The 26891-nt window shown below is 38.9% G+C and overlaps 1 protein-coding gene across 1 annotated transcript in view; it reads right to left on the bottom strand.

The window, feature by feature from the left end:
* LOC150090888 (poly(rC)-binding protein 3-like) overlaps positions 1-26891 on the bottom strand; it is a 646900-nt gene that overhangs the window by 433363 nt on the left and 186646 nt on the right. Inside the window, 1 exon segment of the mRNA XM_090373382.1 lies at positions 23721-23902. Coding sequence (XP_090229508.1) covers positions 23721-23801 — 81 coding nt within the window. The 5' untranslated portion in view covers positions 23802-23902.

The following is a 26891-nucleotide window of genomic DNA, read 5'->3' as shown; positions in this document are numbered from 1 at the left end:
TTACACTGGACTAAAATAAAGAATAAAGTAACTATATCGAATTATTTATTGAAGCAAATTACAAATGTCTCCTCATTTCCATGTTCTCGTTTTTGGGTAATTTCGCTGTCGTTCTTTGCTTTGCTTTGCTTTGCGTATCAGTAGTTGTGGTGACATTGGAGATACCACGACTGGACGTAGGATGCGGGAAAACTGCCGCAATGGTGGAATCACAATTTTGAATAGCAAATTAGCGGTAGTGATATTCAAGAAAGATGCTCTTAGCAAGTTACAGTTAAATTCATTTGACTAAATCCTCGCTGAAGTTCAATCTTAATTAAACGAGTCATTGAGGAGGATATATTTTTTTTATTTATATATTTATTTATTTTATTTATTTATTTTTTATTCATATATTTATTTTTTTTTATTTATTTATAAATAAATATATTTTATTTCTTTCGGCTTCACCAAAGGTCAAATTTTCATTGGCATTTTCCGACCAAAACAGAGGACCTAAAATTTTGGCCCATTCTGACAATTCTGTGTTTTCTTCGGAAAGGAAGCGTTTTTTCATGCATTTCTTCATGCTGTGATAAAATTTAATTGGATTGATAGAATTTGATACATTTCGGCGGATTGGGCCATGAAAAACCATAATATCAACATCACGAAGAGCTTCTTTGAAATAAAATCCAGGGTTCGTTTTCTTGTTTTCGAAAAATTTTATTTGAGTTAGAATTTTTTGATATGCAGTGGAAATGGTGATTCCGCGGTTTTGCACTTCTAGACTTAGTTCCGATAATTCTTGCAACGCATCACACAAGTAACCGAAATCTAGAATAAAGTTTGCGGAAGTACTGTAATATGATTCAACGTTCCTTCGTACACTGATCTCTATGAACTGTCACGATGTTGCTTGTCTTCTTTGCTTTAGCTAAAATGTTTGACAAGAGCTGCGTAACTCTGCCACACTGCCTTCACAGATCGGAAACTTGAGGTTATCCATCTTGTTCCAAGAACTCTACCTATCTTCAGAACTGAAATTTGTTGCAGTGCTAATTCCGCCTTTTCCTCTAAATCTTTTAATAAGTATATTAATTTTAATTTCTCGTAATTCCCCTACTTAATTATTACCCAAAACTTCGTTTATTAACAATTTTAGAGTTATTAAAACTGAGTATTAAAGCAAATTAGATGTCCTCAAATCCTTAAATTGGAACCTGTTTTAATGGCAACTAAAAAGATGGCGAAATTAGCCACAGCAACTATGCATTAAAAAGAAAGCCTACGTAAAACTCTACATAAGCCTGCAGTTGCTGGCCGGCGACGGCTATCTCGGGAGCCACTTACGGGTTAGATTTCTATAAACACAGGAAAGATGCGCTTAGCTTGACATTCAAATGATGACGACAGAAAGGGGGGAATCAGAGAGAAAGAGATACAGATACCCGTGTGAACGGATATGGTAGATTCCTCCGAGCCTCGTAAACTCGGTGAATATGTAAGCTACAGGCTCTTCATTTTCCTAATAAGGAGCTGGTGAAGAGTGGCTACACGTGTTACCAGAATGTTTGGTACATGGTGTAATCGAGGATGGTGGTGACTCCTTTGATTAAGTGTCCCATGACGTGGAGTCCGAATTTGTGAGGCCATGGAGTTCGCCAATAAGAGAAAGGGAATGGTAGAAACAAAAAGAGAGGAGGCGACGAGAAGAGGAGGAAGAGCAAAGAAGAGGCCAGAGAGGATAGACGGAAAAGAGAAGTTCCAGTCGCTGAGAACGGAGGGAAAAGCTGCCGCCTACTATGGAGACAACTGCGTAGAGTAGCCAGGAGAATAACGAAGAATCGAGGACCATTAGCTAGAGCCCAGGCACTATCTTAGATTGGTAAGTTGACGTTGAAAAGATGTATTCTTTCTAGCCTCTTATAATCTTGTAACTTGTACCTTTATTTAAGAATGATAATCCTAAAAATCGTAATCCTACCATTATTGTAATATTTTAAGAACTAAAATATGTAAGATTTACTTTCTCTTGTATTAAACTTTATTATATTTTGCACTATAGGAGTTTCCTTGTCCTCTGCCAAAACCTCACATCCAACCACTAAAGTGATCAAGTTAAATGTTAAAGCATGACTGGAGGTTAACTGCGGTATCAAGCGATTAGTCACTTAATATCTCGATAAAACAACGCTACAGTCCACACTGCGAAAGTGGAGAATAGATGAAATATTCTTATTCTACATTTTTGGGGGTATATGAGACTGTCCTATACAAAACCACTAGACGATAAACAGAACTATATTCCAGATAGGCGAGATGAACATGTTAAGGTAAATTAAGATGGCCAACCAAAAGAAAGGTGTCAAAAAACGACTTGACTACACTTAGAATATAAAGTATAAGTCATGCCTAGACTAACTAGTTCTGTAACGACCACACCCTAGCACCCACCAGACCTAAGTAAGTAAGTACAGTGAGTGTGTGCGGGGTAACAAATTTGAAGTTCTTCAGCACATGATTTTAATTCTCTCGCCTTTTTTAGAATCGATGATACAATGTAAAGTTTATCAATAAATGATCTGAAGCTGTTCTTCGGACATTTTAAAAACATTTTTTCACAGTATCGGCCACAGAAAGTTCAAGTCTGTGATTTGTACAGTGCCATACTAAAATTGACTGGAATTTTCTCTGAAATAAAGCCGAGACATAGTTTTGCTCATCTAACATGACAGATGCCCCATCACAAGCTAAAACGATGAAAATTTCACTTAAAGTCATCTGCGAAACAGAAACGTTGGGGTATTGCAAAGATGTTTGGAAAATTCCTTGAGCTCTCACGTTTTTTAGTTCTAAGAGATCCAGAAAAATGTTTACTGATTCTGGATCTGTTTCCGAGAAATCAGTGAGGACATAGGAAACCAAAACCAACGGGGATGTTTGACTCTTTTTGTGCTTTCATCAATTAGAAAAGAAATTTTGCATTGCCCATCAATTTTTCGTAAGAATTTTTTTTTCTCGTGCTCTGTGATTGACTATGTTAATACAGGCATTTGTGGAGTGCAGGATCCTTCCCATATTAACACTATTTAGCTCTTGTATGTTTATTTCGCTCTCAAAATCGTTAAAAGACTTTTTTTTTAGCTACCCTGTAAGCGGTGCGAAAGATTTTTTTATCTCTTGATCTTTATTAAAAGATTTTGCACAAACATTTTCTCATGTTTTTATCTCGGCACACGATATATTTTCAGTTGCTTTATGAGCTAAGCAATTTTTATGATCGTGCATTTTTTTTTTCGCACGCTGTCATTTTTTTTTTTTTTTTTTTTTTTTTTTTTTGGTCTGATCCAAAATGTGTTATTTGAATATCCATCCATTCTTTCGATAATATCATAACTTGACATTTCTTCTCAGATCCGAGCGGCCCAATTATCTAAAAAGCTTTACATCCCAGTTTCTTATGTTTCACTATAACCCATTCGTATTTTGAACAAAATTCGTTTTTATTGTCTGCTACAACACCACTACATTTAATTCCTATGTTACCTTCTCCATCACATTTATCTTCAACTTTGTTTGCAATTAGCTTCTTCACAGAGTGAAGAAGCTAATGGCTTCTTCACTCTGTGAAGAAGATTGAACCACACATTCATTGTTATAAGATTTAACCAGATTGAACCACACATTCATTGTTATCTATCCAGCCATCCATCTACTTCATTAACTTTTAACTTTTTTTGCTGGTTTCCGTTGCAAAAACTTATGTACATCGTTACGTACAATTTACAAACACGTACACATACGATGGAATTTTGGGCGCGTTTTAGCCATGGCTGACAGTCACTGAGGTTTGTCGTTCTGTCATTCACAGATGAGACACTTCCTGTATAAGGAGAGAAGAAGTGCTTTCAGTAACGGCGAGGTGAACTAAATAGCAACCGTCTGCTCCAGGGTATGATAAACACCCTCAAACTAGCTACACTATAAATAAATATAATATAGGCATTTACTGTGCATTCTACATTTCACATGAACAGTGACAATGAAAAAAATGTTTACAAGATGGACTTTGTAAGGCAAATAAAACTTTAATAATATATAAGTAGGTATTACGTTGTTACGTTATGTCGTCAACGCTTATTACATCAATCGGTCACGTAAAGGCCGAAAAAAGTCCAGTTGTTACCCATGTGCACTCATTTAAGCTTTTCTTGTTATTGTTACCAAATGGCTCATATTCAATATTTCAATAATTCCCTCATTTCCTCAATGCACATTTATTTCCATACCCTGATAATTCAATTTGAGCAATATGGATTCACGAAATGTTATCCGGAAAGGAGAGGTCTTGAACTAGCTTATGAGGAGAAATATACAGTATTGACTACACAAATGTCCGAAGACAAAGTACGTGTTTTTAGGTAGAAGGTCCTATTAATTACACGATCACGCCACTTTATACTATGAGATTGAAAGGTGTATCACCTATGGACATTAACTACAGCCAACAATCATTCTACCTCATTATCCTAACACACTGCCTTTCATCCCGCACACGACCACCCGCACGGTCTCCCTCTATTAACGGCCTGAAATGTAACGCCTTTTCTAACTTAATTTTATTGCGCCGTCGCGCTATAATGAAAAGAAAGAAAATTAAATCATGAGGTGTCCTGCTCTGAACTACAAAAAACCTGTCCATTCAGGCACATGTAATTGGTGAGAGACTAAAAAACAATTCAATCCAATTTTTAAAAGTATCTTTAAGCATTGCATCTGATTTGGGAGTGAACTACCCAAACCCAGTCTCCCTCTATGGGGAACACCAGAAAAGTCAACCATTTTGGGACGCCTCCCACCAGAGCAGTCATTCAGGCTAGGCACCTCAAGCGGCGGCAATGATTACCACATCATGTTTCTTTCTATATCATTACTTAATCACGGTTCTGTACTATAATTACATAATTCATTACCATGCCCCACTCGCTATTGTAACTAAATTCCAGCTTCGTAAATTCTAGATTCTTGATAATTTTGAAAGCTAAACGGAAGAGGACGATATTTCCGTGCTCATTGTAGCGATAAATACATCCGTCCGCTTATCATCACCTCTTTGCATGGGATATTACTGTTAACCGGAAATGACAAACTAATGACAGCAACCATTCAATCGACCAGCTCTCTCCACGTCCAAGTCAATAATGAAATTGCTGTTTCATCAAATCCCCTAGTCAACAAACTCCATTCTTCCTCTCTTTCGGTTATAGTAGCAAGGGGAAAAGTTTCTTCTCGCTCTCTTTCTATTATTCATCATACAAAGACGAAATTTTTAAAAATATATCTTCACACATAATTACTCTTACCTAGAATATTTCAACTGGCAAGCAGCGAATCCGACGCGCTTATTTACATGTCTGCGTTTCGGTAATATATGAATTATTTTTAGAATCCAATCTCTCCAATAAGTTCTATACTCAGACAAAACACACACCCCAATAATATTAATAGGGCATTTCATGCTTTATCGGAAACAAATTGAATATGTAGCGATTAAGCTGATCATCAACGTTTCATTTGGAAATTATTCACTTACTAAAATTTCTGGTGGCCCCCTTATTAAATAATGGGGAAACCAAACATTTCTTTTTTCTGGGGGAAACAGGAACATTTCTGCGAAAGGGCATACTTATACTTAAGAAATTTATTTATAATTATTCTTATTTTATTAAAGAATATTAATTATTTCATAAAATAAGTACTACGCTTTGTAATTATTATATTTATTAATAACAATTAAACAGAGTAATAGGTAATATAATATAATATAATAATCAGTGGGTAGTGTTGTACTAAAAAAATAAGGGGAGAGGATTTAATGACATGTAAGTGATTTTCTAATTTAAAAAAAATTAAGCCAAATTAAATGCAAATTGATTCATAATTTAAAAGTTTATTAATAAGTAATTTATTTCTAAAAATTAACATGTAAATTAATTAAATAAATATAAAAAATAAAACATCGTAAAACAGGACGTCATAACGAATTATCAAACATGATGCATTTGTGGTAAACTTAATTTTTAATTTGTTTTTTAGGCACATTAGCATATATGCATAATGAACCTGTTGCCATTACCATATCCGTCCGTCTGTATTTAATAACTCGACTTTCAGTAAATAGATTTTTATGAAATTTTATATTCAGGCCGTTTAGAAATATTTGTCGAGCCACCCAAAATTTCATTAAAATTGGATCAACAGATATCTGATAATTATTTCTTTGTCCGTACATCTATCCCCATGTGATAACTCAATTCCCAGTAGATGGATTTTCATGAAATTTCATATTCTGTCTTTCAGAAAGACTTGTTGAGTCATCCCAAATTTCATTAAAATCTGACCAACAGAATTCCAGCAATTATATTTATTTTTTTATGCATATCACATAGGCTGCCAACGTATGGTACATAGGAGATAAAGCACTGGATATTATATTTCCTGCCATACGCCGAATGAAGAAATTGATGGGCAATGCGACGGATGAGGAAAAACGGATATGTTCTCGAATAAGAAAAGAAAAAACGTACATGGTATATTTACCCAAATAAAGAAACAGTTTAATTAGTTACTCATAAACTATGAGAATAATAGTGCTGGAACTGCAGCATATTACATATTAGGTAACTATTGGTGTTACCATATTTACACAACAGAGATCACCAAGGGTCAACCTAAACATAAAATAAAAAAAACTGACACAGCAACGACCACTGGTCTCGTGGCGTGGAAGAGCCATCACGTCCACCACCAAGAGTTACCGTCCCCACTACGAGGAGGTTGATCACTATCTCATGCTGCTTCCTCACTTTGCTACATTCCTCACAAACCAGCAAAACTAATTATAAAACTCACGAGTCTCAAGGGATTCACATACAGTATCATCATATAGAGCAAGAGTGCCCAGCTCCAGCTGAAACCCTAAATCCACATACAACGGGCAGTGTAGCACAATATGGATGCCCAGTCTCTGGCTTACTACTCTCGCACAAATCTGAAGGGACCAGAACCAGCTAGATATAACATGCATGCGTGATTTCTACGATTTCTTACGTAATTTTCCACCAAAATTGACGATAACGAAGGCTTAGCTAAAAGCAAAAATAAGCTACCCTATTCATGTATATCACGATTACTACAATGTTACTTGCTGTACTGTTAATATTCGGTTAATCGTACTATTCGCAGAAGACTGTTTTTATTCAGTACGCTGGATTTCGGCGTCTAAAATCGCCTGTAGCAAGAATTCAAACAAGTATTTTTGAAATACTTTTGTATTTAAGTAAAAAATAGTCATGTTTAATTCTTAATTTTTTAATTCAATATTTCTTTATCAAGATTATATGTAAACCCAGACGAGCTATTAATGTAATCTAGAGAGAGAGAGACATGGCTCATTTCCACCATCAATGAACTATCGATACCAAATTTGTTATTTCAACAAAGGATATTCGTCCCTTCCCAATACTTACGTTGAAATTCCTCTCCATAGCGAGCTTTACGCCACGATTTCTGATTGGTTTATATTTCTTTGAGAAATAGATTCATGGTTCATTCAAAACTGTTAGAGTACTGGGAAGGTGGGGCCCATGTTAGACTAACTCGGGATAATACCAAGCATCCTTTGCCAAAATAAAGTGAACCTTTATATTAGAAAAACAAAATAAGGGGTGAATGAGCTCTACCTCATTTCTATCGAAGTTCAACTAGCCTTCCCAATAAAACTATAATTTTAATTATTTTCATCCATAATTCTAACTATCTGGAGTGCTGATGTTCATTGGCCACCAAGTTTTATAAACACGGTATTTTGAAATATCGTGTTTATAAAACTCAGTTCTTTGAATTTATTAGACGTAAAGCGTGTAATTAGAAGAGAGGCATTCGATATTGATTCAGAGCACTTTGTAAGTAATTATGCTTTTAGACTAGTCAATAACTGAAAATAAAGGCGGACATATCGAACCGTTGAATTGAGACTATGGACATTTTTCCACACTTTGTGCAATGTTCTGTATTTTCCTGAAATAATAAATAAATATCCCCTGTAAAATTTAAATTCATCATGGAAAGTAATTTTATGATCCCTTTGCATTTTGAAGAACTGATGCCGAAAAAGAATGCTACTACTGTCATATCTGCTGAATACGACAGTGTTTGTGCAGTTATCGTTGAAATTTCTGATTCGATACTGAATTTGAATCCTTTGAAAATGTGAAGGCTCTTAGGTTTTAAGTAAGATAAGTAAGACTGAAAAATAAAAATTTGGGGAATGTGAAGATTCAATTATGAACATGCACTGCCTAGAAAAATAAGATGCTGCCGTCGTCTTCACTGTAAATAAAACAGAGGGCTAACATATAAAGAATTATTGGATATCTGAAGATGAGCAGTGCTACTTCCCATTGTAGTCAGAATAAAATTCCATCACTTTCAATAATACATTGAAATTATATTTTCTGTTGCACGAATTTTGAATCATTCTGTATTTTTATAGGGCAGTATATATTTATTTCATTTCTTTCACCTGTCTGTAACCGAACCAATGAGAAATGGAACAGGTAGCCAGACATACAGAGACAAGACTTTTCGGTTTGCTTTTCGCAGTGTTTTTTAAAGTAATAACGGTTTCTCATTTGAAAATCCAAGTATTTCTTATCCTTTTAAGTAACACGACCCACGTGTCTTTCTTCTTCTTTTTATTTTACATAAAGAATATAAAAAAAAAGTCTTTCTGCGGCTCACCGATTTCAATAAAAATTTCTCTCCCCATCGAAACGACCTTTGCTGCATAGCTTTGCTGTTTTACAGTAACCCGCACTTCGGACTGCATTACTGAGCGATATATCACAGTGACCACTGATTACGGGCATAATCGCAACAAAATTATTTTAGTCTAAAATCCGGAACAATGAGCGTGCTTTGTACTCTAAAAATGAAACAAAAATATTTATAAAAGAGAAAATGGTTCAATATATCGGGATTACTAATGTAATTATTTTACATTAGTATATACACGAGGAATAATTAAGCGGTATTGCAATAAAATAAATCACGAGCCAAAGGCTTTACTCAATCACTTTTAATCAATCTTTTGTGATCCTCGCATGTTAAATTTACATAACTTAATGACATTAACGTTGGAAGGATGGGGTAGCATTCCAAAAGTATATTTAAATTAATGGCGAGTGTTTTAACTATATTCCAGGAAAACAAAGTTTGTGATTGGTAGTAGATTCTTATGGAAAAAGAAACACTAATTAATAAAACCAATGCAGAAAATTAATACTATAATTATGCTTGACAAGATGTGATAGGCTACCTGAGTGCCATGGTATTTGGTACTCAGCAGTACCGCTGTTGTTGTTATGTTATTGGGTTTTAGGAGGATTAGCGACTAAGACCATATTGCTCCTTATATAGTGCTGTAATTGAGTGTGTTCTGTAGTCGAATTTCTGTCTGCCCGACGAAAAACCCCAGTTTCCAGTGAAAAAAACATGCAACCCTCGCCTGAGACCGTCTAACTCAGCCACGTTGTGAAAACGGCCCATAAAAATTCCCCTCGTCATCAACGAGACTCGAACCCAGGTCTTTTCCACCCGGTTTGGGGAGGAAGGCGATTTTACCCACGAGGACTAGCAGTAACGCATCTTAACAAGTATAACCATAATTGCAGTACTCATTTGCTGCATTATTATTGTTGTAATTAGTGTTTTTATATATTCAAAGACAACCAGATTTTTTTTATAACAGTGACTTTTGATAGTTGAATATAAATTACAGATTTTTCTTAAGTATACTTTGAGAACCCAATACCGGTATGGTAATTATAATCATTTTTAATACTGATTAGTGCACTTCCGAAACTTTATTCAACATTTCCATTATTTCCGAAGTTAAAAACAAAAAGCCAGTTAATTTTTCAATTTCCAGGGACTGCTCTTGAAATACAAACTTGGGAAAGAACAATTACGACCAACCGTAACAAGATCTCTTTGCACCATTAGAATTTCTCTCTTTCAGCTCTTCTAAAATGAAAATTTTAAGCAAAGAAAACTGCTTAAACAATTAGTTTTCGTCAGTTTGAAATTCAATAATCAGTACACACATCTGGTACTTCCTCCCAAACTGGTGTAATTTTTAAAAACATCCATTCTATAAATTCGAATTAACTGAAGGGCTTCGAGCCAATTTTTCTAAATATTTACAAGTCGTTTTAAACATTAAATATTTCATCTTTAAATGATATCATTTCATCGCCCTAATTTTGTGATCAGTTAAAAGTTTGCAAGCACTCAGGGACGAAATCTTTCTTCGATGCATAAAGAATTTCGACCGTCTGATGTAAGTAACTCATGACCTCTATTATTAAATTTTCGGAACATTCAATTTTTAGTAAGTGCTTATATAATATGTCACGAACACTGTGAATAACACGGACTTAATTTAATGGTGATTCAAACTTTTTTACAATAAATTTCGACGGCTTTTCTTCCAAAGAACAATGCCTTCAATACTTTAAAACATTTAATACTCGCTTCGTATAAACTTAACCAGCAAATTTTTGACTGTGTTAATAATTTGCAATACGTTACAACTTTTAAAGAACAAAATTCTCAAAATTATAGTACTAAGAACTAGTAGTAAAAATAGCATCGCAGTCCTGAACAAGATCAACGAGACTGCAAAGTAAATTGAACCATCAATACAACGCAGATTGTCTGTCCACACAGCAATTACCTTTTAGCTAAAAGAGAGCAGTCTGCAGGATGGCACCGCGAGTGGACTCAAAATCTGAACTACTAAGACTGAACACATATAGAAAAGAAAGAAGCGAAATACAGATCCCTGTTGTAGCATTAATTATAAGCACCAGCCGTAAATAGCGCTATAAGCGGAACCTCGTTCCTCTTCGGGGCCTATTTGTCATACTTCGTTAATATTCTGGTAGATAACATAAATTTTTCGACTTTTTTCGCAGTATACGAAGCAATTTTTCTGTTATTGGAAAATGTACTACTCATATAATGTACTACCCTTGCGTTTTTAGCACATTCAACAATTTTTGCGTGCAAATAACAAGAATGATAAAGAAAATTATTAAAGTAACCGTAATTTGAGAATAAACACACACGTTGTTGTTGTTGTAGGGTTTTAGAAGCATCAGCGACTACGTTGCTCCGTGTATACTGTCTGTAAACTGTGTGTATTCTGAAGTTGATTTTCTATTTTCTGGGCGAAAAATCTGAGTTTCCAGGAAATCCATGCTACCCTCGGCTGAGACTGACTAACTCAGCCACGTTGTGAAAAAGGTCCATAAAAATTCCTCCCGTCATCGGCGGGACTCGAATTCAGCTCTTTTCCACCTGGTGTGGGGAAGACGGCGATCCTACCAACTTTGCTCAGAATCCTCAAGATAGGATCTCACGGCTAGCACAATGGTTATAATCGCTATTACATACACTGTGGGAGAGATCTTGGCTTGAATCCTATTTCGATGCGAGGACCTTTTTTAAAAGTTTCTTCACGAAGGGCGATATTGAGATAAATTATGATTCTCTAAGTACCATGTTCTCTTTAAACATTATTTTTTAGAGAGAACAAGATCTTGACTATTTCTTCCAATAGATATTTTGGAATAAACCACATTTTTAAGACCCGCTAATACAATATACAGTTACTTCCAATCTGATAAAATTTCTTACAGCCAATTTAAAGGTTAAATTATGGTAAGCTAATGAAGTTTGTTATTAGACAGCAATAACCAAAATTTCTGAAAACTACTTCATTAGGAATTTCAGAGTCAAGTATCAAAACGTATTTGACTCCGAACACTGAATACTCAATAGGTTAATGTCAGTCTTTAATTTTTCTTTACCATTTGAAAAAAATCATCCGCAGTGATCTAAAAATTAAAGTACTTTAATTGTGTACCAATTAAGTCAATCAACTCTCTAGATTCTTCTGACATCAGCCAAGTAATCATTCATTCCATTTCCAGACTCATCAAGATAAGATCTCATGGCTAGCACAATGGTTATAATCGCTATTATATACACTGTCGAAGAGATCTTGGCTTGAATCCTATTTCAACGGGAGGAACTTTTATAAGCTTTCTTCACACAGTGACTGAGTAATTCAATCTCAAGTGAGGCTCTCTCTTTCTCTTCGAAAATGCCTCTATCTACCAAAACAGAGAAACCGAACACAGAATACACTCAATTTACAGATACTATACACTGTCCCCACATGGTACCAAATTGTGTTGGTGTAATTTGGAAACAACAACAACAACCGCCTCAAATTAAATTTGTTTTCTCCTTATAGATCATACCTCGTTAGACTAGGTCAAAAGAGAATAATTATTCCACACCTCTGTCCTAGAACTAATCGTTCATCCGAAAACAGATTAGGTAATAGCGACTACCGAATAGAAATCGATAACAGACTTCAAAATACATAGCTCATTCCAAAGCAAAGAAGTGCGACACTAAAACTCGGAGTACAGATTTCTTTAAATTCAGAAGCATTTCTTTATTGAAAGCAGTTTTAAGCAGGTTCACTTGAAAGATGTGAAATTTTCCGATCTTGTACATTTTTGAAAATATTTATCATTTTTCTATTCAGGATGTTTATGGGAATAATACGTCATTTTTATATGCTGCTATTTTTCTAGATATATCTAAAGAATTTTTATCGATTTCAAAGGGGAAAAAATTAAATTTTGTTATTTTCTTCTTTATTTTCATGTTTATAAAGTTTATATAATACAGAAAGAAAATCCCAAATTATCGATTTCCACAACTCATTTCATAAGATGCTCTTAAAAAAGGGAGAAGGAGAGATACAGAGAAGACTACACTAAACAACCAAGAAACATATAATTAACACGACAAGCGAACCTAGAAAATTGGTCTTTATCAATTTTATGTATTTCCAATGTGTAAAACTACATCTGAAGAACGCAAAACTTGATGATATTCGATTTGTAATAAAAATTCACTGAATAAAAAAAAATCCTTTGTATGCTAGCTTTATTACTTGGTTTGGACGCAATGTGCCCTGCACACTGCTTAGGGAATGCAGTCTAGATTCTAGCAGAGGGATGTGCGTAAGTTCGCCTTGAGTACCAAATCACAAATGCATCATAGGAGAGAAAATATGGCGTTTCCAATTAAAGCAGAGATATGAGGTTATTATCGTGTTTTGGAGTGTCCGGAAATTGATGGGAAGATGGTGAGAATGAAACGGTAGTTGCAATTTTAGCAAATATAAATGAGAGAGTTCCATTAAAAATAAAGCAACTAACATTTCTTATTACGGCTCTCATTTTGGACGCTAAAGCACAAGACCTAATCAACATAACGTTATAATTCATTTTAGGTAGAATTGTAATTTAAACTGAATTACGTACACTGTAATAAAAGTTTTATTATGAATTACGCTTTTCGTATTTATTGAAAGGCGTGCAGAATTTACATTTTCATAAGTCTGTGGATTTGAATCCAGCAACAGTACCAAATATAATTGTAATCGATTTGGAGGGGGGGGGGAGAACCTGAAATTAGTTTGCCTTTGTGTGAAAGGTGAAAGTCGAGTGAATACGTTTTTGCGAAAAAATTACGAGGGCCGCTAGCAGACATTTGGAACCGCCCTAAGTTACAAAACTCCTAATTTTTCTTCTCCATGCGGTATAGCATACCGCATGGAGAAGAAAAATTAGGAATTACACAAAATATTTATTCCACAGCGTGCCACTGCGACTAATATTGGTCACATTTAAAATAGACATTTTAGAAAACAATTCAAAAAATATCTTTCTTTCTTTAAAACTTTATCTGCGAAAATCCAGTTTACAAATGTATTTATTTATTTATCTATGTCGGGAAAAGACGATCTCCTCCCGATAAGCAATCTGCTTATGAAGTTTGGGATAGACCATCTTTCCACATCTTTATTTGCCTACTGGTTTTCAGTTGGTTTTCTGTTATTTCTGCTTTTATCCGCCTCGTTCTAGAATCCTATCTACAAGTGTTTTTCTCATTATTTTTTCCTTATTATATATCCGCTCTTCAAAAGATTGAACATTGTTTGTAATTTCCCCACTTTTAACTTTATCTCATAATGTTTATATTTCACATGCATGTAAACATTAAAGTCCAAATAGTAACAGCAATGGAATACAAAAATAAAATAAAATCATTATATATGTATCGTGTTTTAAACTTAGAGAGTTTTTTTTGATGGTTATATAACAATTATATAGATATATACAGTCACTAATAGCAATGGGAATATACATCAGAATGGAACTTATTTCAAATAATATACACTGAAAGGATAGAATTCATGAGATACCTGGTTCATGAGCAACGAGACGCTGTCACCCCTCTCGCTAGTGGACGAACCCACCGCTTGGGAGGTATATAGGTGCAGTGTATCACTGCAGTGTACGCTAATTTGATGTCAGTATGGATAAACTTGGTGAGTTAACCGACTTTGAAAGAGGGATGCTAGTGGATGCCCGACGCATGGGTCACTCTATCGCAGAGGTGGTACAGAAATTGCACTGTCCCCGTTCGATAGCATCAAGAGTGTATCGGAAATATGCCATTTCCGGAATAACATCTCATCGTGGACAGCGCTGTGGGCGGAGAAAGGAGGTGAATGAACATGGCCGTCGACGTCTGTCTCGCATCGTTTCAGCCAACTGGAGAGCGACAGTGGCACAAATCACCGCCGACTTCAACGAAGGAGGTGCCAGAAACGTCTCCACCAAGACCATCAGACGACCATTAGCGGCAATAGGTTATGGGATCCACCACAGTCCCATTGCTAACACCACTATACAGGACTCTACGCCTCCACTGGACTAAAGAACATCGGCACTGGACCTTGGATGATTGGAGACGGGTCTCCTGGTCTGACGAGTCTCGTTTCCACTTATTTCGAGAGGATGGGAGGGTGCGTATCTAGCAGAAACCGCACGAAGCTATGTACCCGTCATGTCAACAAGGAACTGTTCAGGCAGTTGGGCAGTCGATAATGGTCTGGGGAGACGCATCTCTGAACGGTCCAGATTTCGTGTCCATCCCTACAGACCATCTGCATCCCATCATTGTCATCGTGCACCCACAGGGGAATGCACTCTTTCAGCAGGACAATGCGCCTCCCCCCACAGAGCCGTGGTGACTAGAACATGGTTCGAAGAGCATTTCGCAGATTTTACCACCATGGAATGGCCTCCCCTATCACCGGACATGAACTCTGTGGAGCATCTTTGTGATGCTGTGGAAAAGTCTGTTCGATCTTTGGATCCGCCACCCAGGAATGCGACAGAATTATGGACAGCGGTACAGCAAGCATGGATCGACTGTCCAGTTAAAAGCTGCCATGGGTGTAAATTTCGGGACTGGTACTAATGCTTCTACTGAACAATACGGTAATTGCACAGGCTTGTGGTTTCAACAGAAAATAGCAAAACTCTGTTATTAAAAGGATTTCTGTTTATTACGAGAAATCCACAATGCTGGTAAGGTGGACACATAAGTCCAGTGAAGCAGTTAAACAGACCGTCATGGACAATCTGAAGGACGACTTTAAACACACAAAAATAAGATCCATCAGGAAAACGAGAAATGTTGGCGTGATCATTCAAACTGAAAAGGAACAAGACATACAGGGATACTAAAAAAACCCCAAAATATCCTCGCTGGGGCTGCTTGCCGAACCGCCTAGGGAAAAAGGGCCCTGCATAATGATACATGACCTAGATAATGATATCACCACTGAAGAGTTAGTCCAAGAAATCTACAGGAAAAATCTCAATGAATTGCAAGGGGACGGAACGCCAGAGCAGCACATCATACCGAGGTTCAAGACCAGGGCCAGGACTGGGGGAGCTGTCAACTGGATCTTGGAGCTGTCCACAGCTGCCTGGAAATCCATAAAGCAACAGACAAGGGTATATGTAAATTGGGGCAGTCACCGCTACAGGGAGTATGTGGCTGTCCCCAAATGCTTCAGTTGTTGTCGTTTTGGCCACACGACACACACCTGCAGGCAAATGCACTCTACATGTGGCCACTGTGCCAAAGATGGCCACGAATATAGAGACTGTCCAAACAAAGCTGAAGCCCAGGTCTGCATCAACTGCAAGGCCCTGAAACTGCCGCATGACCAGTCTATAAGGGATAGCGCCTGCCCAACATACAATAAAGCAAGGAGTACACAACAGCAACGGATAAATTATGGGGAGTAATCCAAAATAATACAATCACTTCGGGATAAAAATTGCACAACATAATGCACAGCGTTCTGAGGCAGTTGCTGCTCAGCTAGTTAAGAAATCTATTGGTAAAGAAATCTACCGGACGTGCTCATACTCTAGGAGCCGTATACACATAATAAAGGAGTGTGAGGTAACCCCCTAAAGTTCAAGATTGTCCAAGTGGAAGAGGATACTCCTTGGGCGGCTGTCGTGGTTTGTAACCCAGACCTCACGGTTACAAAAATAACCGACCTTTGCACAAACTGGGCAGTATGTGCTCACATTGCCTCATCACTGGGGGAATTTTACGTCTCTTCGGTCTATGCCAGACCAGGAGAGGACATTCTCCCCGTCACAACGTATCTGAAAACCCTACAGCGCCAGCTTCCGAATGCCAAAATTATTATTGGAATGGATGCAAATTGCAGGTCCCCGGCCTGGCATGTGAGATGCCAGATAGGAGAGGCACACACAATGGACGGCGACTGGAGGAATGCATAACAAGCAGTAACTTTACTATCCTGAACCTACCACATCAACTTCCCACGTTTTCAAGTACAATGTGGGAAGCAAACATTGATCTTACCCTTGCAAGCCGCACAATAGCAGGACACCTCACCCCCTGGGAGGTACAGAACCATTGGACCACATCTGATCATAGGGTTATAACCCTCAGTCTGCACCGAACCCTAATTCCCAGACAGATCTTCAGACTTCTCTCGCCAAGGTACGCCATTCCCAAGGCCGTCTGGGATCTCTTCCAACGGACGTTGATGATGGAAGCAGAAAACATCCGTACTGAAGGCCAAAACTTAAATGACCTCCAGCAGCAGGTGACAAAATTAATCACGGACGCAGCGGACATAGCCATAAAAAAGAAACACCCGGCCCCCAGGGCTGTTCCCTGGTGGTCACCAGAACTAACTGACCTCAGACACAGAGCAAACAGAGCCCGAAAAGCATTTCAACGAGCACACAGAACCTGGCCACAGGTCTCCACCTGTGGCCAGGACGAGCTAAGGCAGAGGCATCGCGAGGCAAGAAATAACTACACGGCCAAGATTAAGCAGAAGAAAAAAGAAACATGGGAAACTCTGGTCAGTGAAAATGGCAATACTGACCCATGAGGAATTGTTTATAGAGTTGTCACTAACAAGCTCCTAAGAGGGGAAGTGGTTACAGCCACCGAAACTGCACCGGAAAGTTATACCAGAACCTGGAAATCATCAATTGACAACATATTAGACCACATCTTCCTACCTCAAACTGAACCCCAGACTGAGGAACAGAGAAAACTCTATGAAGAAAACTCCTCTTATTGTACCACGGCAGTTGAACCCCCCCACCCCCCTTTTACAATCATGGAACTGAGCATAGCAGCAGCAAACATCAAAAACAGGAAAGCCCCTGGTGATGACAGGATTGAACCAGATATGCTCAAAAAGGCAGTTTTCCCTAATAAGTGGAAAACAGCAAGAATAAGACTTATATTTAAGAATCCAACCAAACCCCAGGATAAGCCAACATCGTAAAGACCCATAGCTTTGCTTTCTACCTTGAGCAAACTTTTTGAGCGGCTTCTATACCATAGATTAGAGACTCACTTCCAGGAAGCGAACATGATGTCGCCGAATCAATTCGGCTTCAGAAGAGGACGCTCAGCGGCAGACACTTTGGAAAACATAACTGAGGCAGCAAAAAACTGCGACATGAAGTATTTTCTCCTCATATCAATAAACTTTGCTGGCGCTTTTGATTCTCTTTGGTGGCCCAGAATCCTGGCCAGACTTCGGCGCCCCCAAATTCCAGGCAACCTGTTCTGCTGCCTTAGATCATACTTGGATGACAGAAGGATTACAGTGACTACTCCCTTTGCCACTCTCTCCAGGCAGGTCCACAGAGGCTGCCCCCAGGGATCAGTTCTGGGGGCCCTTCTGTGGACTCTTGTGTGGATGAGTTTCTCAATATGGAAAACCCTAATATAAGAACGGAGTCATACGCCGATGATCTTATACTGATGCTGCAGGCTAATAGCAGGACACAGCTGGAGACCCATGCAAATCATGCCATTTCTGTTCTGCAAGGATGGGCAAATGGGAACCTACTGAACATCTCACCGGAAAAAACACATTCAATACTCCTCAAGGGCTCCCTTGATCCCAGGAGGCCTCCCCAGATCAAGATAAATGGAACAACCATTAAACTCCAAACAGAAGTCAAATATCTTGGCGTTATCCTCGATACACACCGCATCTTAGTTACCTCAGAGTAAAACTCAGGAAATATTCCGGCCTATTCGCTAGAGATACACGCAGAGACTGGGATCTGAAGAAGAGGGCGCTCGCCATCCTCTACAAGGCATTCTTCATCCCGGCACTGGCTTATGCAGCGGGAGCTTGGTACGCTAAGGCAAGCACTGCTGTTAACAGAAGAAAATCGGAAACCATCCATCGAATAATTCTCCTCACAACAACAACAACAACCAGAGCATGCTGCACGGTGAGCACCCACGCTATCCAGGTCCTTGCGGGATGTCTCCCTCTGGACTTGGAGATTGTAGGCCATTGGCTGCTGCACCAACACGCCAAAGAAAGGGTAATCACACATTTGGGATACACTACGGACCCAACTCTGACTAGGCCACAGGAAAAAAAGACGTCTTACAGACCACATGAGAACAGTGTAGCAGAATCGGTGGAATGACTCCACTAAAGGCCGCATAACTAGAAGCTTCATACCAGACATTGGACGTGTTTATCCTATTTCCCTGGCCTGGTACTCTCCTGGACTTCATACCAGTTACCTGCTGACAGAGCATGGCTCCTTCAGGAAGAAGCTACACGATTTTGGAATCTCGGACATAGCGCACTGTAGATGCGGACAAGAAGAAACTTCGGAGCACCTGCTCTACGAATGTAATATATATGAAGACCTCCGTGGCCTGCTGTTTACCGAACTACGCTCCATCCTTAGAAATCAGGAGGACATAGTGCTGCAGGAAGAAGAAAACTATAAGGCTTTCACGCTTTTAGCTCAAAATCTCTTCGAGAGGCAAAGAGCACTTCCACCACCCTGAAACAAACTTCAGACTTTGGACCACCGATGGACACAAAGAACACAACTGGCCATTGACGACCAGCTGAGTGACTACAGGACTTGAACACAAGTGGTGGGGACAACCTACAGCAACTGAAAGACAACTGAGTCCTAACTGGATGCGACCAAACACTGGGACCTAGATGTAGCTGGCCTGTCACGTGCAGGTGACGCATCCTGGCCTCTGCCGAGACTAAGTCCACCACCTGGAAAGTCAACGTGAACGACTTAGATTGCAGCCTTGCTGCCAACTAGCCAAATGGCGACCCAGATCCAACACCTTTCCGGGCCTGCTTTATCTCCTTTTCCCGGCGGGGGGGACACACCTGTCCCCCCCTCTCCTTGCAAAACCCACTTTCCCTCTGGTGTGGCATGGGCATGCCCACTGAACATTTGGGGGCCACCTTCTCTATCGGTCCCTTTCTTCTTTTTCTACCCTCCACCCTTCCTTCTCCCCACCCAAATCTGTCTACCTTCACAGCGCACAGCACCCACATGTCAAAATTGTAACTACACCAAAATTGCTTGCTCGACCCTTTTAGGCCAAAAATAAAACTCATCCAGCGTACAATGCCTCCTCGCTCTTAAGGCAAATCTCTATGACCAAACAAAAGCACCAACAGCGATTAAAGCAATGTCTTTTTTTTTTTTTTTTATAGGTCCTAGCCACTGAAATCTGAGGAAAGTAGGTGGCAGGACCTGCCAGAGTACTGATTCCTTACTGGTAACACCTGGCTAGCCTCCACGTGACGCGGGATGGGCAACGTCGGATCCCATCAGGGACCCGATGGCCAATAAGCCAGATGAACAATGGGCACAACAGACTACACTATACATGATTCACACACTTGATTCACAAGGCAAGCACTGCTGTTAACAGAAGAAAATCGGAAACCATCCATCGAATAATTCTCCTCACAACAACAACAACAACAACAACCAGAGCATGCTGCACGGTGAGCACCCACGCTATCCAGGTCCTTGCGGGATGTCTCCCTCTGGACTTGGAGATTGTAGGCCATTGGCTGCTGCACCAACACGCCAAAGAAAGGGTAATCACACATTTGGGATACACTACGGACCCAACTCTGACTAGGCTACAGGAAAAAAAGACGTCTTACAGACCACATGAGAACAGTGTAGCAGAATCGGTGGAATGACTCCACTAAAGGCCGCATAACTAGAAGCTTCATACCAGACATTGGACGTGTTTATCCTATTTCCCTGGCCTGGTACTCTCCTGGACTTCATACCAGTTACCTGCTGACAGAGCATGGCTCCTTCAGGAAGAAGCTACACGATTTTGGAATCTCGGACATAGCGCACTGTAGATGCGGACAAGAAGAAACTTCGGAGCACCTGCTCTACGAATGTAATATATATGAAGACCTCCGTGGCCTGCTGTTTACCGAACTACGCTCCATCCTTAGAAATCAGGAGGACATAGTGCTGCAGGAAGAAGAAAACTATAAGGCTTTCACGCTTTTAGCTCAAAATCTCTTCGAGAGGCAAAGAGCACTTCCACCACCCTGAAACAAACTTCAGACTTTGGACCACCGATGGACACAAAGAACACAACTGGCCATTGACGACCAGCTGAGTGACTACAGGACTTGAACACAAGTGGTGGGGACAACCTACAGCAACTGAAAGACAACTGAGTCCTAACTGGATGCGACCAAACACTGGGACCTAGATGTAGCTGGCCTGTCACGTGCAGGTGACGCATCCTGGCCTCTGCCGAGACTAAGTCCACCACCTGGAAAGTCAACGTGAACGACTTAGATTGCAGCCTTGCTGCCAACTAGCCAAATGGCGACCCAGATCCAACACCTTTCCGGGCCTGCTTTATCTCCTTTTCCCGGCGGGGGGGGACACACCTGTCCCCCCCTCTCCTTGCAAAACCCACTTTCCCTCTGGTGTGGCATGGGCATGCCCACTGAACATTTGGGGGCCACCTTCTCTATCGGTCCCTTTCTTCTTTTTCTACCCTCCAGCCTTCCTTCTCCCCACCCAAATCTGTCTACCTTCACAGCGCACAGCACCCACATGTCAAAATTGTAACTACACCAAAATTGCTTGCTCGACCCTTTTAGGCCAAAAATAAAACTCATCCAGCGTACAATGCCTCCTCGCTCTTAAGGCAAATCTCTATGACCAAACAAAAGCACCAACAGCGATTAAAGCAATGTCTTTTTTTTTTTTTTTTATAGGTCCTAGCCACTGAAATCTGAGGAAAGTAGGTGGCAGGACCTGCCAGAGTACTGATTCCTTACTGGTAACACCTGGCTAGCCTCCACGTGACGCGGGATGGGCAACGTCGGATCCCATCAGGGACCCGATGGCCAATAAGCCAGATGAACAATGGGCACAACAGACTACACTATACATGATTCACACACTTTAAATCTCTGGCTTGACAGGGTACTGTCACTCGATACAGAGAACACCGCGGAGATGGGAGAAATCCCAGGAGCCGCTAGAGACCCTCAACATACCAAATATATTAGCGTCTGCAACTTTTATTATGTGTTCCTTAACTCCTTGGCTATCACTGTAAGCACCCTCTCTGTGTTCCTTAACTCCTTGACTATCATTGTAAGCATCCTCTCTGTGTTCCTGTTGTTCCTTCAGGGTGCTGCAATTTCAAAATCACAGGATATACTATGGGCGACCATCGTGACTGAGAGTCCTTCACTGAGCCCGAAAGTTTTTTTTTTTTTTTTTTTTAATTTATTCATTGTGTTAGCGGCCAGACCAAACTATTAGCCGTGTATATTGTGATGATACCGCACTGATAAGGCCAATCAACGAAGTGGTGAAATGTATCGTTGTGCAATTTCGGGTTATGATTTTCGTGTTGAGTGACTGGTCACTCAGCCTATCGCAGCAGAAACTGCCATCATCTAGTAACAATTCCCCAAGTGGAGCCGGACCAGGGATCTACTATCTAACATTTTTGCTAGATTTACCAGTGGTGCTCTCCCCTCGTATGGAAATACAGGGGCCTAAAAAAAAAAAAAAAAAAAAAAAAAAGGCCAGACCATATCGCTCAGAAATGTATGCTAAGTTTAACGATCATTGATCATACCAATATCTCATATTTATAAGTTAACATTCGCATGTCAGTCCTTAGTCCGTTTAAGTTGCCTTGCAATTTCAGGTTTCTGGAGCTCTAAAATTATCTGGCAAGGTGTTCACTGTACATGGTCAACGAATGAAGGAAGCCGTCAAGCAATGGTGAAAACTGCAACCAAAATACTTTTGGGAGCAGGATATAAAATTAAGACGCACATATGGAATACGTGCTAAATTATGGTGAAGATTTATTCATAAATAAAGTACCAGTTATTGGTTTAAAAAAATCCCGTTTTCAAGTGATCCATCCGCGTAAGACAAGATAATATTGCTTATCCATGCACAATCGGTAAATATGAATTACAATTGACGTTCATATAAATGCACGAAAACGTTTTATTTAAAATGTATATGGACAATCAGAATGTGTGTTTTGTGGTTATTAATCACAAAATTAAGTTAGCATATGCCTATATAGCAACACACGGGATGGCATACAACGTGTAGTTAAACCTAATCTGAATGCAATTTTGGTGCTGATCGCATGTTTCAATCGGCAACATTTAATCTTAAAGTTGAGGTACACAGGAGAATCGACTAGCGAGGTTAATTTTGTAGTGAGAGGAGAATATACTGCTCTACTATTTTATTTCGCCACATACAGGAAAAGTGACATAATTCTGTATAGTTACAGATGTAGCATTCCATTCCATTTTCACAGATGAGGAGTTTGGCAAATTTTTGGTCCTGTAAGGTGTAAAAATGGGAATGGAATGCTAAATCTGTGGGACATGATTTAGGACAACAGCCACAATAGATATTATGGCAGAAGCAAATCTGACAATTTTCTTCTGCCACTGACAATATTTAGTATTTAGTGTTTCGTTGAATGGAATAAACTCCAAAAAGTATTCTGAATACCTTTTGACATATTTTATTTGAGATTTCCTTATCCGGTAGCCATTTCTCAAGGAATTGGTTACCAGATCAGGACCTAAGCACTGCAGTACATTACATAAATTTTAACAGTATATTTATATAAACAGTTCTGGACTTAAAGATCAATACTAAATGTAAAGTAAATAAATAATGCAAAGATATTTTAATTAAAAACATATATTAAAAAGTATTTAAAACTGAAATGAAATAAAAATTTAATATTGCTGATGATATATTAAAATAAACTACTGTATTAATAAAAATGTAAATAGTGAAGAGCAGAAAATTTTAACTTACCTTTCCTTGCATAATCAATCGAATAGTAAGAGTGACAGAAGGACCATCGTTGGACAGGGCCTTTGACTCTACTGAAGCCATGACAACTTGAATGACGGTGGTAGTGCTGGTAGGGAAAGCAGGGATGGGCCGCAAAAAACAACGCAGGTAGGCAGCAGGCAGGGCCAAAAATTACAGAGGAGCTATTGAAAGGATAAACACGACAAAATAAAGCTAAGAATCCAAGTGCAAACTAATAAATGCACTACGTTTATGTATATATATATATGTGCTAAAGTAAGGTAACTGGTCAAGTTTTTGTGAAAAGGGAAGGTGAAGTTGCTACGTGAACTTAATGGTAAGAGACAAAAACAAGCGGAGAACAGGGACTGCTCCACTAAAGTGAAAAAAGAACAGCTGAAGAAAGGTTTTATAGGAGAATGGAACTAACGGAATGCTGGGACGGAAAAGAGCGCGTGTTCTGAAGAAGAGTAAGAAAAAAATCGAGAATGCAACTCGGGGCAACAGTAACCACGGTCGGAAGACACTCAACGAATAATGCCGAGCATGCACGGGAAAGAAGCCAAGAAGAGGCAGCCAACCCATGCAGTCTCCATAACACAGGCTAATAAAAAATAAATAAAATATAAAAAAAGATCTTGTTCTTCCCCCAGAGCTAGTACTGAGTGAGCCGATAAAGAGCGTGAGGAAACCTTAGAGTGAAAATGGAATAAAAGGAAAAGAAATGAACAGTAATCACTAGCTCTACCCAGAGCTCGAAATGCAACCCAATCTATCAACTGGAGTTGTTCCAGAGGGATTTGTATCAATCAATGACATGAAAGATTAATCCAATTATTTTTCATTATTAATACACTTGGAGAGGTTCTGCATGAATGCAATTTACGTTTAGAAAAGGACTGTTTACTCAATGGGCTTATTATATAAATTGATTTCAGAGCAAATATTGAAGCAATACGATACTGACTATAAAGTCAGACAAAGGAGAAGAGAAAACATTTATTACAAGTTTTTCGAAAACAAATTTGTACTTATTATAAATACAAAATTCAGAAATTTAAACAGCTTAACTGTTTAAATCTCTGAACACTGTTGACTGATAACTGTAGAACAAAAATGTTTGTGTTTATATTTAACTGTTTCTTAAATGTATTTTGTGTGTTGAAGCCAATGGTGCTTCGGTTTTTCTATAGTGCTAATATTCTGGCGGTAACTGAAGGTTTCATGTTTTCGCGACATTTATATGTATTACACAAATGTGTAATAATACTGTGATATAGTATCAAGACCCTGTACAATTCATATAATATTGTTTATTTATTTTTATTTTATTTATTTATTATTATTTTTTTTTTGCACTTTGCCAAAGTGTAAGTTATCAAACAAAGTGTAAGTTATCTCCAAACTCGTCCTGCCAATTTTTGTGGATATTAATCAAATCTGAAGCAAGCAAAGAATCACATCGTTGGCACTCTGTTCTCCAATGCACATGAAGCTTATTTTGGAATGATTATGGATGATCAGGAGAAGTCGTGGGCACTTCATTTCTTCTATGGTAGTCGCAGATCAACACACAGAGGGACGGTTTCGTGGCAGTTTGGTGTACATCATTTGCTATACCTCGAATATGGAGAGCGCCCACAAATTATCATAACGACTGCTTCTTTTGTATGGCGGATATATCAACGTTTAAAAAGTCTGCAGATCGAAAAGCTAACATACCATCGTGTAATGCTCCGGTGCCACGTAATGATGATCTGCCAATTCCCAATCCACTTTCCAGAGAAGTCCTCCATGAGAGTATAGTGTTTGTCACTATACTGTCACCTCGTTTGGAGAGGTTTATATTCAAGTACCGTCATAGACTGAAAGACTTTCTAAAGGAATCTTCAACGGGCTGTAGTCAGCCTATGTCAGGCGGAGGAAGCAGGATTTTCAAGTGAGTTATTCTGGGATTTTCAGGTCGCGTAATATGCAAATTGATCAGTGAACACACTCATACGATATAATACGTAGTGGTGCAATATGGTCGAAGTAGCTAATGCATCTATAATCCAACACAGAAGAGTCTTCAGAATTGGAAGATGAATCGAGTAAGCAGGATAACTGTAATTATACCTCATAAATCATTGGATGACTTAATGAGGGACTTTGGCCTAACCAAATTCAGTGCAGAGCTCCGGATATCTTGTTTAAAAGAGTAAAATTTATTGGATTAAAGCTGCAAGATTTCCACATACAAAAAAAAGATTCATTTATGCACTTATTCACAGTTGCAGAATCCATCCCTGTGTCACTGTTCGTATTTGAGTGGTCTTTACGTAGAAACTAATATTAGCCACAATAAAAAAAAAGTAGAGTCTTTTCACAAAAAGTTCAAGCAAATGTTTGAAATGTGTGTTGCATTACAAAGGGAATATACACCCATCGATTACTGTTGGCGACTGTGTTAATATTAAAGAAGACTACAGAAATGATAAGTCCGTGTTATAAAAGATCAAGTAGGACACTATCAATGAGATGTCTGAAGACTTCCAGAAGCTGGGGTTCCTTCTGGGTTTGCAAGGTGGTTTTACTAAGCTGTTGTTTAAGCACACCAAACAAATGGAAATCGTTTGAGAGAGAGGATGTTCAAGTTCCAATTCCATTATAAACGGTCTCTTGAGTTGCACGATCAGTATGTGGCTTTACGCTATCATGCAGCAAAAGTAATGCACGTCTCAGTAAGCCGAGGCCGTTTGCTGCGAATCAAGCCCCACAGTTCTTCCAGAAATGTGTAATATTCAATGCAGCATTCACAGTATCGCCAGGCTTTTGAAAATTCACAATATAAATGCCATGACAGTCCCAGAAAATAGTCACCATTATCTCCCATGCAACGACATAGCTTTAAACTTCTTTGTTGGGGGTTGACGAGGATGCTTCCGTTGCACTATTGAAAGTTGTGGACCCATGATTCATTGCAGTCAACCACATTTAAATAATGGCTATTATTAGACAATTGCACATCAACATCCAGTAAGATTCAATACGGATATTTCAAACAAATCTTTTTGGTCAAGTTATCGGAGAAATTAAAATCCTGATCTCTTCAAGCGTGGCCAGTAACAAACAACTATGACGTAATCAACGGAAAATACGTGGTGAAAGGAAGTAAAGACATGACATTCG

This window comes from Mastigoproctus giganteus, chromosome 1 (genome assembly GCF_048544385.1).
Source record: "Mastigoproctus giganteus isolate SK-2022 chromosome 1, ASM4854438v1, whole genome shotgun sequence".
NCBI lineage: Eukaryota > Metazoa > Arthropoda > Arachnida > Uropygi > Thelyphonidae > Mastigoproctus > Mastigoproctus giganteus.
The sequence above is the reverse complement of the archived record's forward strand: the minus strand, read 5'-3'. Positions and strand labels throughout refer to the sequence as shown.